The sequence below is a fragment of the Entelurus aequoreus genome, linkage group LG02 (genome assembly GCF_033978785.1).
Source record: "Entelurus aequoreus isolate RoL-2023_Sb linkage group LG02, RoL_Eaeq_v1.1, whole genome shotgun sequence".
Classification (NCBI taxonomy): domain Eukaryota; kingdom Metazoa; phylum Chordata; class Actinopteri; order Syngnathiformes; family Syngnathidae; genus Entelurus; species Entelurus aequoreus.
Window position 1 is genome coordinate 74,574,353 of NC_084732.1, and position 15,184 is coordinate 74,589,536.

Below are 15,184 nucleotides of genomic sequence, written 5' to 3' on the forward strand. Positions count from 1 at the left end.
CAATACTTTCGCTTCAACCATTGACGTCACGCGCAAACAAGTTAAAGTTAAAGTACCAATGATTGTCACACACACACTAGATGTGGTGAAATTTGTCCTCTGCATTTGACCCATCCCTTGTTCACCCCCTGGGAGGTGAGGGGAGCAGTGGGCAGCAGCGGTGCCGCGCCCGGGAATCATTTTGGTGATTTAACCCCCAATTCCAACCCTTGATGCTGAGTGCCAAGCAGGGAGGTAATGGGTCCCATTTTTTTATAGTCTTTGCTATGACTCGGCCGGGGTTTGAACTCACAACCTACCGATCTCAGGGCGGACACTCTAACCACTAGGCCACTGAGTAGGTCATCATACTTAGACGTTTTCAACCGGAAGTTTTGCGGGAAATTTAAAATTGCACTTATAAGTTAACCCGGCCGTATTGGCATGTGTTGCAATGTTAAGATTTCATCATTGATATATAAACTTATCAGACTGCGTGGTCGGTAGTGGTGGGTTTCAGTAGGCCTTTAAATTAAGACAAAATTAGGCCCTCCCACCAGTTTCATGTATCGACACGAAAATCGCAGGAGACGTCTATCATGACAGGACGCACTTAAAAGTCTCAGGAACTCATAACTGAAAACGAACAGGAAGTCGGCCATCTTGGTTTCTGTCTTCCAGGGGGTTGTACTCTACCGGACTCCTCCTAAGGACTTTGGCCAAATGAGTAGTGGTTAAAAGGACAGATACTACACATATAGGCGATGATACATTTAAAAAATGTTTGCCTACGCCATAAGATGTGGGTGTGACGTGGCGCCAAACTTTGCTCCAATGGTTTTTGGTCATTTTTTGGGCAAAAAAAAGGGGTCGTACTTTAACAAACTCCTCCTAGGGACTTTGGTCAAAAGAGTCGCGGTTAAAATCACAGATACGACACACAGAGGTGATGATAAATTGCGAACAAATTTTGCTTCCATCATAAGATGTGGGCGTGGTATGGCGCCAAACATTGCGCTGACACAAAACTTTAACTTGGCTTCACAAATTCAGAGATTGATCATACTTGGTAGAAATGATATTGATGACACCCTAAAGGGGTCAGTACCTGTTCTTACCTACTCAAAGTGGGTGGAGTCTAGCGGCAAAAACTGCCCCACGCTATCACCAATTGAACAGTGATTCCTGCACTTTATAGATTACTTAAGTAGGTAATTTAGGTTTACCGTTGCAATAAAAAAGGATTTTGGTCTATATTTTTTTCTCGAGTAGCATTTTAGGCCCATTACCTTGCACCGTTTTTCTTGACCATAACTATTTTATTTGAGTTGTTGTTACTGATTTATGCAACATTAAAATTGGTACCTCGGTTGACTATGAACTTACTGATCAGTTAATGTTCATTATCTGTATCCTGACATGTTTAGCAGTACAGTATGACCAAACGTACTCACAGCTACTCTGTTTAGAATAATCCGAACACGACTCACGTTTTCGACTGCAGGAATAGATTTTTGATCCATGCTTTTCTGCTCCAGGATGAATTCCCGGCTCCCGACGAGTTCCCGGCAGAGGACGAATTTCCGTCCGTGTTGAAGTGGAGAAGGAAACCCTCGGTGGTGTCCGTGTCCTCCTCCCTTCCTGACCTTCTGGGGAACTCAAGCAGCAGTCTGAGCACTGCCAACACACCCTTCAAGTTAGAGCAGCCTCTGGAAGGTGAGGAACCTTCCAGCAATTAAGCTTTGTTCAAAAGACACTCGCTCAAAGGGGTCATATACAAAACCCAAAACCAGTGAAGTTGGCTCGTGTAATTCGTAAATAAAAACAGAATACAATGATTTGCAAATCCTTTTTAACTTATATTCAATTGAATAGACTGCAAAGACAAGATATTTAATGTTCGAACTGAGAAACACTTTCTTTTTTTTTTGCACATAATCATTAATTTAGGATTTAATGGCAGCAACACATTGCAAAAAAGTTGGCACAGGGGCATTTTTACCACTGTGTTACATGGCCTTTCCTCTTAACAACACTCAGTAAACGTTTGGGAACTGAGGAGACCAATTTTTGAAGCTTTTCCGGTGGAATTCTTTCCCATTCTTGCTTGATGTACAGCTTAAGTTGTTCAACAGTCCGTGGTGTCCGTTGTGTTATTTTAGGCTTCATAATGCGCCACACATTTACAATGGGAGACAGGTCTGGACTACAGGCAGGCCAGTCTAGTACCCGCACTCTTTTACTATGAAGCCACGTTGATGTAACACGTGGCTTGGCATTGTCTTGCTGAAATAAGAAGGGGCGTCCATGATAACGTTGCTTCAATGGCAACATATGTTGCTCCAAAACCTGTATGTACCTTTCAGCATTATTGGTGCCTTCACAGATGTGTAAGTTACCCATGCCTTGGGCACTAATACACCGCCATACCATCACAGATGCTGGTTTTTGAACTGTGCGCCTCTAACAATCCGGATAGTTATTTTCCTCTTTAGTCCGGAGGACACAAATGTTTCAAAAAACTATTTTAAATGAGGCCTCGTCAGACCACAGAACACTTTTCCACTTTGCATCAGTCCATCTTAGATGAGCTCGGGCCCAGCGAAGCCGGCGGCATTTCTGGGTGTTGTTGATAAATGGCTTTCGCTTTGCAAAATACAGTTTGAACTTGCACTTACAGATGTAGCGACAAACTGTAGTTACTGACAGTGATTTTTTTAAGTGTCCCTGAGCCCATGTGGTGACATCCTTTACACACTGATGTCGCTTTTTGATGCAGTACAGCCTGAGTGATCGAAGGTCCTTAATATCATTGCTCACGTGCAGTGATTTCTCCAGATTCTCCGAACCTTTTGATATCACGGACCGTAGATGGTGAAATCCCTAAATTCCTTGCAATAGATCGTTGAGAAATGTTGTTCTTAAACTGTTGGACAATTTGCTCACGCATTTGTTCACAAAGGGGTGACCCTCGCCCCATCCTTGTTTGTGAATGACTGAGCATTTCATGGAAACTGCTTTTCTCCCCAATCATGTCACCCACCTGTTCCCAATTAGCCTGTTCACCTGTGGGATGTTCCAAATAAGTGTTTGATGAGCATTCCTCAACTTTATCAGTCTTTTTTGCTAATTGTGCCAGCTTTTTTGAAACATGTTGCAGGCATCAAATTCCAAATTATCTAATATTTGCAAAAAATAACAAAGTTTTCCAGTTCGACCGTTAAGTATCTTGTCTTTGCAGTCTATTCAATTGCATATAGGTTGAAAAGGATTTACAAATCATTGTATTCTGTTTTTATTTACCATTTACACAACATGCCAACTTCACTGGTTTTGTAAAATGCGCCAAACGTGGGGAAGTGTGGACGGAGTGTTTTGCATATCAGCCAACATGCACTGTAATGGAATTATATATGTGTATTTTTTAATTATATATACCAACTTTATTATGTCCACAAAGTTTAAAGAGCAGCAGGTGTGTTATGTGCTACCATGTGTTGACTTTATTTGTTGGTTAGAGTTAATTTACACCATGAGTGGGGAAAGTTGTTAGGACTGGGTCATATATACTGATGCTGTGCTCAACTTACTGTCAAATCAAATTAGTGGTCATTATACTGTCAAATCAAATTAGTGGTCATTGACCGTCCATCTTAACTCTGGCTACCAGAGGGCGGTATTGATTACCTAATGCTTGTCATAAGAGACTATATGCAGACGGTTGCACACCGCGTGCCAATGTTTTTGTTAAACTTGTGATGCCTTGGCCCCCGGGCCGTAGTTTGGACACCACTGTTGTATATAAATGGATTTCACACTGTAAAGTGCTTTGAGTCCTTAGAGAAAAAATGTGATATAAATATAATTGACTTCACATTAAGTAAATTTTTAAATGTTGATTAATCACAGTTCATTGCATAATTGAAATGACTTTTGCTGTCAGAATGACATACTTGAACATTGTTTGTATGTTGTACTTGAATGCACGTAATTTATTCACTCAAAACAGTTTTATCCAAAGTCAGAATGTATTTTGAAGTGAGATTTGCCAGCGAGCAGATTAGTCGAAGTCTCCTCACACATCTTTGCACTGACGTATGCATTGACCTGATCACTCACAGTATTACAACCCTCAGCCTTTCAGGTTGAGCTCAAAGAGCATGTGCGGTCAAAATAAATTGTGTGATGAACATTTTACATATTTGTTGTTATTAATCACAAGCGTTAAAGCATGACAGTCCTAATATGTCTTTCTTTCTCTCATGTTAGCGACAGCAAAAAAAACAAAAACGAGTAACTGCTTTTGGATAGCAGTGTCTCTCTTATGCAACAGCACATTAAGCTCCTAACAAAGACTAAATTATGTGGGGGAGGTGTAGCATTAAAAAGCTTTGAGGGGATGCAGATTAAATCCAGATAATCACACACACCCACACACACAAAATAATTTGACACTTTATACAACTGAAAATCATATTAATGTGCTTGGACAATAATATCATGTATGATTACTTGGGCAGCATGGTGTATTATGTGGATTAGTGTCACATCCCAGTGGGGGGAAGGGTTTAGAAGTATTTCTTGTCCAAATGAGTTCAAATTCAGTCAATATAGAAGAAACTGTTGTGTTGAAAAAAACAGTCAGTAAGGATGAATTTGTCTAAAATTACCATATTTATGCAGAATCATTACTCAAGGTATTGAACCGATTGGGCATGTCCACAGCAAATTTGAGTCCAAAAAACCTGACGAAACAGTCGACCGACATAGGGCCTGATCTACTAAAGTTTTGCGTGTATTGAAACGTGTGCAAACTTAAACGTGTACGCAAAACTGATATTCTAAACTTGTGCGCGTCTATTTTTTTTTTAAACATGTGTTAATTGGGTTTTTACAGACATACAATTGACAAAAGGGAACACAAATACATCAAAAGTTGTTTCACCCCACAAGTAAAATAGAAAATAAAATAAAAACTACATATATATGTATATTTATATCGGTATATGTATATGGATATACAAAACCCAAAACCAGTCAAGTTGGTACGTTGTGTAATTCGTACATAAAAACAGAATACAATGATTTGCAAATCCTTCTCAACTTATATTCAATTGAATAGACTGCAAAGACAAGATACCTAATGTTCGAACTGAAAAACTTTTTTTTTTTTGCAAATAATCATTAACTTAGAATTTACAATCTTTGGTCCGGAGGACACAACGTCCACAGTTTCCAAAAACAATTTGAAATGTGGACTCGTCCGACCACAGAACACTTTTACACTTTGCATCAGTCCATTTTAGATGAGCTCGGGCCCAGCGAAGCCGGCAGCGTTTCTGGGTGTTGTTGATAAATGGCTTTCGCTTTGCACAATAGGTGTGCAAACTGGCACAGTTACGCACAAAAGGCTGTGAGAAAGGAGGCGATTTAGAGAGAATGCTCCGTCCTACGTGTGCGTGTCAAAATATTAGGACTGTCAGAAATAAAAAATATTAGACATATCTATTCAGCAATACCATTTTATATTTTTATAGCTGCTGGATGACTTAAGGGGCTAACTAAAACAAATTCAAATGTTTTTATTTTGTGTCTGCTACCGTATTATTTTTGGCATTCGTATATGCAATTGCATGCAGGACATGCACTTTTTTTCTATCAAAATTGAAAGGACGGATACATTTAGTAAAAAAAAAAAAAAGAAGTACTTTGTTGACAAATACTCTAGGTCACATAAAATGATGGGTGAGATTGACACCTGTGCTCTAGGGGGCGCTGCAAAGAAGAGGTGAGAGAAAAAAAATCCTGGTGCTCACAAAGTGGTTCAAACCAAAGCTCAAAGCATGTTATCTCTCCATGTTGCACACTGCTGTAACTGGTGTGTAATTGCTAAAAGTGTATGTATGTATGTATGTATGTGTGTATGTGTCACAGAGCGAGCTTTGCAGACAGACAGAGGCCTTTTATCCGAGCCAGTGGCAGAGCTGGGCCAGATGGAATACCAGCTGCTGAAGTTCTTTACCCTGCTGTGAGTGTGCGCGGGAACACGCACACATGCTCACAAACATGTTTTTATGTGCAGCCTACAACCACGTGCATAATAATATGATGACAGGAACAAGTATTTGACTTGGACTTTAAAGCTACTGCCAATTGGCTTTGTATTTCATCCATTTACCATTTTCTCCCGCTTGTCCCTTTCAGGGTCGCGGGGGGTGCTGGAGCCTATCTCAGCTGCATGATTAATATTATGATTACTATAGTATTGTGATCATTAAAATATCTGAAAAAAATAGTGATAAATAGCCTCTAATATGCAAGCACTCGTACTTACGTTAAGTTAATCACTTCTTATGTGACACTTGCCACTCCTTTTGGACATTAAATGTGTTGATTGTGCTCAATGTGTCAATATGCTCCACATAAATTGTAGGTATAAATGGTGTGTTTATTAATTTGTTACAACACGTGGTATACATGTACACTATTCAACATGTCTGAAAAGGAGTAGGAAGAAGAAGCTTATACCCCTTTCCCCCAAATTCTTACTGATAATACCTTCCCACCATATCTTGTTTGCCTACATCTTGTCATTAAGGTAATTACACAGAATGGTAATCAATCTAATAAAAGAAAATAGAGCAATCCTGACTCCAATCCCAGTTTTACAATACTTGGGATAAAAAAATACAATACAGTTGAGAAGACATACAATATATAATACAAACACTAAAAAAAAAAAAAGGAAGCCTAAAATTAATAATAGCAACAACAATATCAATAACATCAATAATACTGATTAAAAACATTTAACAACAACCAAAAGTATTATTTTATATTCAATCACCATCACAGCCATAAAAAACCGTCATAGTCTGCCGCCATTATTCACCACAAGGAAAACATTTCCTATTTTAAGTTCATTTTATAGTTTAAGGCTTGAATGGTACTTGAGTAGCATATTTTAGCAGCAGCAGTATGTATGACAACCTCATCCTCAGTGCTTCAAATGTGCCATTAATCTTGACAGCAAGCTAACTGGCGCCCCGCAGTGTTCATTAAGTGACATTACATCATTCATGTCTACTTCAGACTTACTTGCTGTAATGCAAAGTAAGCAGCAACTAAACGTATTTTTTTTTACTTCCAACAAAATGCATGACAAAAAAAATGCTGATTTCTCATTTTCATTTTCTCTTACCTTTTTATGGATTTCCTATTTCCATTTGGTTGTGTCGGCAGGATCATTCTCCTCATCCTGTCCTCGTGCTACCTGGCATTCCGCGTCTGCAGTCTGGAGCAGCAGCTTTCCTTCCTCAGCAACCCACATTTACCCCTCAGAGAGAGGTCAGTGTCATCAATCAAAGCAATAATTCACTGAGCAAGATTCACTGTATGTCTTCAGTATTTACAGTAGATCCCTGCCCAACCGCGCATTTCTCATATTTTTTTACCCGTTTTTTAATTTATTTTTGGGAGAACAAGTTCTTACGCTCCTGCGAGGCTGGAATACGCCTGGGTGAAACATTATATCTAGTACACCACACATAATAAAATGATAAAAGAAACTTCAAGAAAACTATCAAATCTATTCTGATCGCTTCAATCCTCGTCATTCTCATCCTGGTACTAACGAATGTTGGACCTTGGTCTTTGAACTATTAGACTATTTCATAGAAAATACATATTTATTGTAGCATTTATCAATTGATTTGACAGTCAAAATCAAACTGTGACTTTCCTCCCTGCGCACGAAAACACACACGAATGCACGCACGCATGCACGCACACACACACACACTCACACATTCTTGTATTCGGTACCTTCTTGAGACCTCCGAAAAATGCCTACGTCTTTAGGACCGCCCTTTCTACATATATAAAAAGATTTGTATTTACAACATTAATAATATATACATACTATGTAAATATAAAAAGGTAATCTTATAGTTTTTTTTTGTTTGTAATTGATTTTTAATTTGCATTATTTACTTCAAGTTATTACAGTATGTCTCTATATACATATTTATTTTATTTTTTTAATTAATTTTGGCCAAAGGGGGCGCATTTCAATTTCTTACACACACATGGTATTATATATGTTGGCCAGAGGGGGAGCACTTCAAATTTTTACACACACTTGTTATTTCATATGTTGACCAGAGGGGGAGCACTTTTAAAACCGACACACAGTCACTTTGAAAAATCCCTCTTTTTTGGGACCACCCTAATGTTGATAGATTTCACCACCAGGGGAGCAAATGAGATCTCTATTTTTTGTTTTTCGTAATGTGCTTAAGGCCGAGGACAAACGATTCACGGACCACAGATGGCCCCTGTGCCGCACTTTGGGCAACCCAGCTGTAAAAGCTAACTGTTAATGGCCACTGTAGTCTTGGTACCATAGTGTATTTGTTCATCCTATGGTCACATATAGTTTAAGTACCAATGATTGTCACACACACACTAGGTGTGGTGACACCTAGGTTATCCTCTGCCTTTAACCCATCACCCTCACCCCCTGGGAGGTGAGGGGAGCAGTGAGCAGCAGCGGTGCCCGCACTCGGGAATCATTTTTGGTGATTTAACCCCCAATTCCAACCCTTGATGCAGAGTACCAAGCAGGGAGGTAATGGGTCCCATTTTTATAGTCTTTGGTATTACTCGGCCGGGGTTTGAATTCACGACCTACCGATCTCAGGGCGGACACTCTAACCACTAGACCACTGAGCATATGGGACACGCGTTGTCTTACGTTAGCACCAAAAGTCGTAAAATCAGCTGTTCACCTGGCGGGTTTTTATGAATAGAGAAGTCCTTCTTTAGCTGCCGTCTGGTTTAATCAAATATTGCTGCCTTTGCACCAGTCGATGTTTACTTTTGTATGCACATTAAATCAACAAAAAATCCTGACTTTGGAGCAATGTTCACAGACTGTAGTATTTGGCTCTCTATTAGATGCAATGGTTTTCCGTATTGGGACCATGATTTCGGTCCTAACATGTTCACCGGTCCTCATATGGAAGGTACTTTTCCTTGTTGATATCTCAAGAAGGGTACAAATACATGAACACACACTCACACACACACACACACACCCATCAAAGCTCTCTGACGCGTCACGGCTTCACATACATTCGTGCGAAACAGAACTCAAATAACATCAGAGTGGGTTAACAAAGTTTCATCTTCAGATTATTATTTACACCCAGCCAGTAAGAAGACGCTGCTGTTGTGTGCATACACACACTAGATCACCATGGCAACAAGCATTGCCTGGATTTATACTGCCTTTTCTAATGTGAAGTCTTATCTTTTTCATGGATTTCAACGACATTCCCAAGTGTTAGTAAAGTTCCATGCTCCACAATTTTGAACAACTCCCCAAAAATGAAATGGAAAATATAAATAAGAGCGTAACTTCAAGCGCTTAAAAAACGGGAGAATACTCATATTACATAGGTGTTATTAATATTACTTTCCTGTTGTCCAGGTAACCTTGGCTCCTCCTGGCTGCTGTTCACTCTTCCCACACACAAATCCGGGATCAAACTGATCACAAGCTTAAAGACCTTCCCTCCACGGGACTGGCGATCACTTTGAGACTATGCAAACAGCCTCTTTATTTGTGTCTGTTAAAAAAAACAAAAAACACCCATGACTTTGAGGTGAAGATAATCCAAAACAGGAAGTACTTGACAAGACAATCCATGTTACTCATCCTTCATCCCAAGTGAATGCAACCAAACGAGCCGCTGACGCCATCATGGCACCGGACTTAAGCACTTTAAAAAATGATGTCCATGTAATTTTCAAATTACTTTGAAGTGTTTGTGTTATTGTTGAACGCAGGTACTCTGTGAAAGTATTGTTGCAATGAAGGAATCACCCGACGGAAGGAAATCATCTTTGAACTGTCATATACTAACGCCATGTGTGTTAATTATAATAATGTGAACGCAGTTATTAGCTAATAATGCTGCGTTTCTATTTATAGATGTAGTAATCTGCTTTGAGAATGGTTTATTTTTATACATTTCAAAGGGCAGATGGAATCATGACAAGTGTAAATGATGTTATGTTTTTATGAAGGATGTCATATTGATTTTGCTGACTGGTGGAAATGTGGTTCTTGTCTGGTTGTGAATTTAATTCGCGACAGACTAGATCAGGGGTCCCCAAACTTTTTGCCTCGGGGGCCGCATTGGGTTAAAACAATTTGGCTGTGTGTGTGTATGTGTATATATATATATATATATATATATATATATATATATATATATATATATATATATATATATATGATGATACATGTGTATATATATATATACTGTATATATATATACATCCATCCATCCATTTTCTACCGCTTATTCCCTTATTCGCGGGGGGCGCTGGAGCCTATCTCAGCTACAATCTATATATATGTGTATGTATATATATATATATATATACACACACACACATGTGTATATATATATATATATATATATATATATATATATATATATATATATATATATATATATATATATATATATATATATATATATATATATATATATATATATATATATATACATACCGTATTTTTTGGAGTATAAGTCGCTCCGGAGTATAAATCGCACCGGCCGAAAATGCATAATGAAGAAGGAAAAAAACATATATAAGGCGCACTGGAGTATAAGTCGCATTTTTGGGGGAAATTTATTTGATAAAACCCAACACCAAGAATAGACATTTGAAAGGCAATTTAAAATAAATAAAGAATAGTGAACAACAGGCTGAATAAGTGTACGTTATATGACGCATAAATAACCGACTGAGAACGTGCCTGGTATGTTAACGTAACATATTATGGTAAGAGTCATTCAAATAACTATAACATATAGAACATGCTATACGTTTACCAAACAATCTGTCACTCCTAATCGCTAAATCCGATGAAATCTTATACGTCTAGTCTCTTACGTGAATGAGCTAAATAATATTATTTGATATTTTACGGTAATGTGTTAATAATTTCACACATAAGTCGCTCCTGAGTATAAGTCGCACCCCCGGCCAAACTATGAAAAAAACTGGGACTTATAGTCCGAAAAATACGGTATATATACATATTTTTATATTTTTTTGCGCAATAATTGACTGAAAGAGCGCACACTTTGCTGATGATGTCACGTTATCGATGGGAAAATAAATGTTTAGACAATATGATTTGCCTGAGCGGCTAGGAGACACCGAGAGTAAAAAGCAGTAGAAAATGGATTAGAAAGGACAGATTTTAAAAAATTAAATAAATAAATTAAGGTAAATTAAATTTTAAAAAAACAAGTTTTTGTTTGGGTTTTTTTAAACTTGGAACTTCCCGCAAGCCGGATTTTGGAAGCTGGCGGGCCGGATTCGGACCGTAGTTTGTGGACCCCTGGACTAGATTATCCAGCGTTTGTTATTTTTTTATTTGTATTCATGTGTACTGTATTTGTTTAGTATGAATACAATAATTTAATAAAGATAATATATGTATATATAAGGGGTGTTGATATCGGTCCGATATCAAATATCAGTTATATGATAAGATGTAGATCAGAATATTGTAATTTACACAATTATTACTTTACTGTTGACAACTATTGTAAATTTAAATGTTTTTGTTGTTTTCGTTGTAAACATTCCATAAGGTGGTGCCATTTTTCCATGCTTTGGCAGTGACATCAATAGTTAAAATAATACCTCAAATAAAACATGTGTAGCATTTTAACAATATAGAAAAACATACACAAATAATAGGTAAGAAAAAAATACATTAATGGATATAAAAGTGTAAAGAACACTACAATGAAAATTAGGACATAATAAAAATGTGAGTACAAAATTGTGCTATCCTACATGGTTGGTGTACGCTTTAACTATTACTAACCTTTAGAACAGGGGTGTTAAACTCATTTTAGCTCAGGGGCCGCATGGAGGAAAATCTGTGCACACGCGGGACGGACTATTGAAATCATGGCATTAAAACTAAAAAATAAAGACAACTTCAGATTGTTTTCTTTGTCTTACTTTGGCCAAAAATAGAACAAACACATTCTGAAAATATTACAATAAAAATATAGAAAAAAATATTGGCAGCAGTAAAGTTTAGATCCATGAAGGAAAGAAGAAAGTAAATGAATGTTTATAACTGAATACATTTACATATGCATAAAAATATGTTTTCTTTTATATTTTTTTTTTTAATGAATTAAGTAACGTTTATGACAACCTTTTTTCCAAAACACAATATAGAATGTGAGATACATATATAATACATTTATCATTTGTTTTCAAAGCTTGTTACAAAAAAGTGTGACCACAAAAATTGACTGTGGCACCCCATTTTGAAAATTCCTAGCGCCAACACTGACGGAGTATTGATGCGTGCAAAACAGCAGCAGGCGGCCGTGGCCTGCGGGCCGGTTCTAATACTAATCAATAGGGATGTCCGACAATGGCTTTTTGCCGATATCCGATATTGTCCAACTCTTAATTACCGATACCGATATCAACCGATACCGATATATACAGTCGTGGAATTAACACATTATTATGCCTAATTTGGACAACCAGGTATGGTGAAGATAAGGTCCTTTTTAAAAAAAAAAAAGCATAAAATAAAATAAGATAAATAAATTTAAAAAAAATTCTTGAATAAAAAAGAAAGTAAAACAATATAAAAACAGTTACATAGAAACTAGTAAAGTTAAAGTTAAAGTACCAATGATTGTCACACACACACTAGGTGTGGTGAAATTTGTCCTCTGCATTTGACCCATCCCCTTGTTCACCCCCTGGGAGGTGAGGGGAGCAGTGGGCAGCAGCAGTGCCGCGCCCGGGAATCCTTTTTGGTGATTTAACCCCCAATTCCAACCCTTGATGCTGAGTGCCAAGCAGGGAGGTAATGGGTCCCATTTTTATAGTCTTTGGTGTGACTCGGCCGGGGTTTGAACTCACAACCTACCGATCTCAGGGCGGACACTCTAACCACTAGGCCACTGAGTAGGTAATTGATGAAAATGAGTAAAATTAACTGTTAAAGGTTAGTACTATTAGTGGACCAGCAGCACGCACAATCATGCGTGCTTACGGACTGTATCCCTTGCAGACTGTATTGATATATATTGATATATAATGTAAGAACCAGAATATTAATAACAGAAAGAAACAACCCTTTTGTGTGAATGAGTGTAAATTGGGGAGGGAGGTTTTTTGGGTTGGTGCACTAATTGTAAGTGTGTCTTGTGTTTTTTATGTTGATTTAATAAAAAAAAAAAAAAACAATACCGATAATAAAAAAAAACGATACCGATAATTTACGATATTACATTTTAAAGCATTTATCGGCCGATAATATCGGCAGGCCGATATTATCGGACCTCTACTAATCAATAATAGATAATAGATCAATTATAGATAATTCATTTGCGGGCCGGATCTGACTGACACCTATGCTTTAGAATAATGGACCTGAAAAGTGAACCCAAATAAAATTGAATACAATTTTCAAAAATAACAATTTAAAATATATGTATTTCAATATTTTTATGGGTAAACATATGTATACATATTTTTTTATTTAACTCAACTCTTTTTGACTCGTTTTTCTAGACCAGTTGCCAGCTGGGTGGCACGCATGTACACAGTGGGCAACCGCCCACGCTAAATTTGCATGTGCATCAAAAACTGCTCCCAATTATGGAGGTTAATTCTGTCTTTAGTACGAAAGCTTTTTTTTTTTTAACACTAAATTTATGTAACTGATTTTTTTGCTTTTGAATTTTGTGAACTGATTTTTTTTCTACAATTATGCCGACAATTCAATTGGGGGGAAAAAATAAACAAATCAGTGTTTTAAAATTCAGGTTCTCATCGTTCACTCTTGAAGGTCCTCTTGCTTGTAACCGGTTGCCTCCATGTGAGAGCCTTTAAAGACACATTCACTTCAGAACACTGAAAAACTCAACATACAGGTAAAGTATGTGGCTATAACTTATATGACATACAAAATAACGTCTCTGTGACATTCCAACATAAAATAAATGCATTAAAACGCACACGCTTGCTTGATGCTAATTTACATTGGAAATGTCATATACATGCTACTGATTAGCATTAGAGATTTTACATGGCGATTTCAGCACCTCCAAACGTGGTAATTAAAACTACAACCAAGATGCACATTGTAAACAAACAGCGAGTGCGTATTAATACTATAATTACAATATAAACACTTTGTAGGACTCACGAAAAGATAAGACTGGCATGTTCAATTTCATGACAAAATTCTTTCTGACTACGGCAAGTCACATAGGACAAACTGAAATGAACAACCCTGCCTGATGTACTGATAATCATCTACGGACCCCTAAATGAGACACAATTAAATAAATAAAACTAAATCCTCGAATAATTACTTAAATGTGTCATTAAATAATTACAATCACAATTAAATGCATACATGTGTTATTTAATGACATTAATTTGTTTAATTTAAAATCACATTCAATTAATCATTTAACGATTTAATTAATTATTAAGAAATGCATTATTTGTTTATCGATTTAATTAATTAATGACACATTTGAGTAATTATTTAAGGTTTTGGCCTTTCATAAGATTCTGCGCTGCGCCGTAAGTTAGTTTTTTAATGAACAATTTAACACAAACAAGTATATGTGCAATGTACGAAAAATTAAGGCACTCCCAATACAATTTGCTATTTTTAAATATTTTACAAGTGGTGCAATCACATAGCAATATAAACCAAATTGAATACAATCCTCAAAACGCTGTTAAAAAGTAAAGGTAAAAATAAGAGACAATATAAACGACAAGGGGGGGAAAATGGGCTTATGTAAAACAAATTAAATTCACCCAATAAAGACAATAATTTAACGGCTTTTCAATTTTTTGACATTTTCTAGGTTTGACACTACATTGTTGTGCATGACTCTTTACAGCCATGTGGGGACGCTGTTCTGACAGTGCTTCTTTTCCCCATTATTTTTTTAAAGTTAAAACTACAATATACTCTATATTATATCTACTGAGCAACATCAAAACTAGATAATTGTCTCAGAAATACAATAATCTTTAGCTCTTGGTATTATAATTTCTCATTTCCCATCAGGCAACACTGTTTGATACACACTTGAGGGGACCGACAAGC

At 37.0% G+C, this 15,184-nt stretch overlaps 1 protein-coding gene and 1 long non-coding RNA gene across 4 annotated transcripts in view; one reads left to right on the forward strand and one right to left on the reverse strand.

Annotated features, from left to right (window-relative positions):
* The window catches only part of gramd2aa (GRAM domain containing 2Aa), an 84,102-nt gene extending 73,835 nt beyond the window's left edge, over nt 1-10,267 (forward strand). For 2 of the 3 annotated variants that reach the window (XM_062032263.1, XM_062032255.1), the window contains exons 9-12: nt 1,518-1,695; nt 5,914-6,007; nt 7,222-7,326; nt 9,473-10,265. In XM_062032263.1, coding sequence (XP_061888247.1) covers nt 1,518-1,695; nt 5,914-6,007; nt 7,222-7,326; nt 9,473-9,476 — 381 coding nt within the window. In that variant the 3' untranslated portion in view covers nt 9,477-10,265. Of the gene's footprint in view, nt 1-1,517; nt 1,696-5,913; nt 6,008-7,221; nt 7,327-9,472 lie in introns of all 3 variants that reach the window. The other variant, XM_062032247.1, reaches the window with a different exon arrangement.
* The window catches only part of LOC133639160 (uncharacterized), a 60,966-nt gene extending 46,642 nt beyond the window's left edge, over nt 1-14,324 (reverse strand). Inside the window, exons 1-3 of the long non-coding RNA XR_009823748.1 lie at nt 14,261-14,324; nt 9,458-9,611; nt 7,181-7,315 (exon numbers count right to left, since the gene is read on the reverse strand). This is a non-coding gene — a long non-coding RNA (uncharacterized LOC133639160). The remainder of the gene's footprint in view (nt 1-7,180; nt 7,316-9,457; nt 9,612-14,260) is intronic.
* Nucleotides 14,325-15,184: the final 860 nt, after the last annotated feature.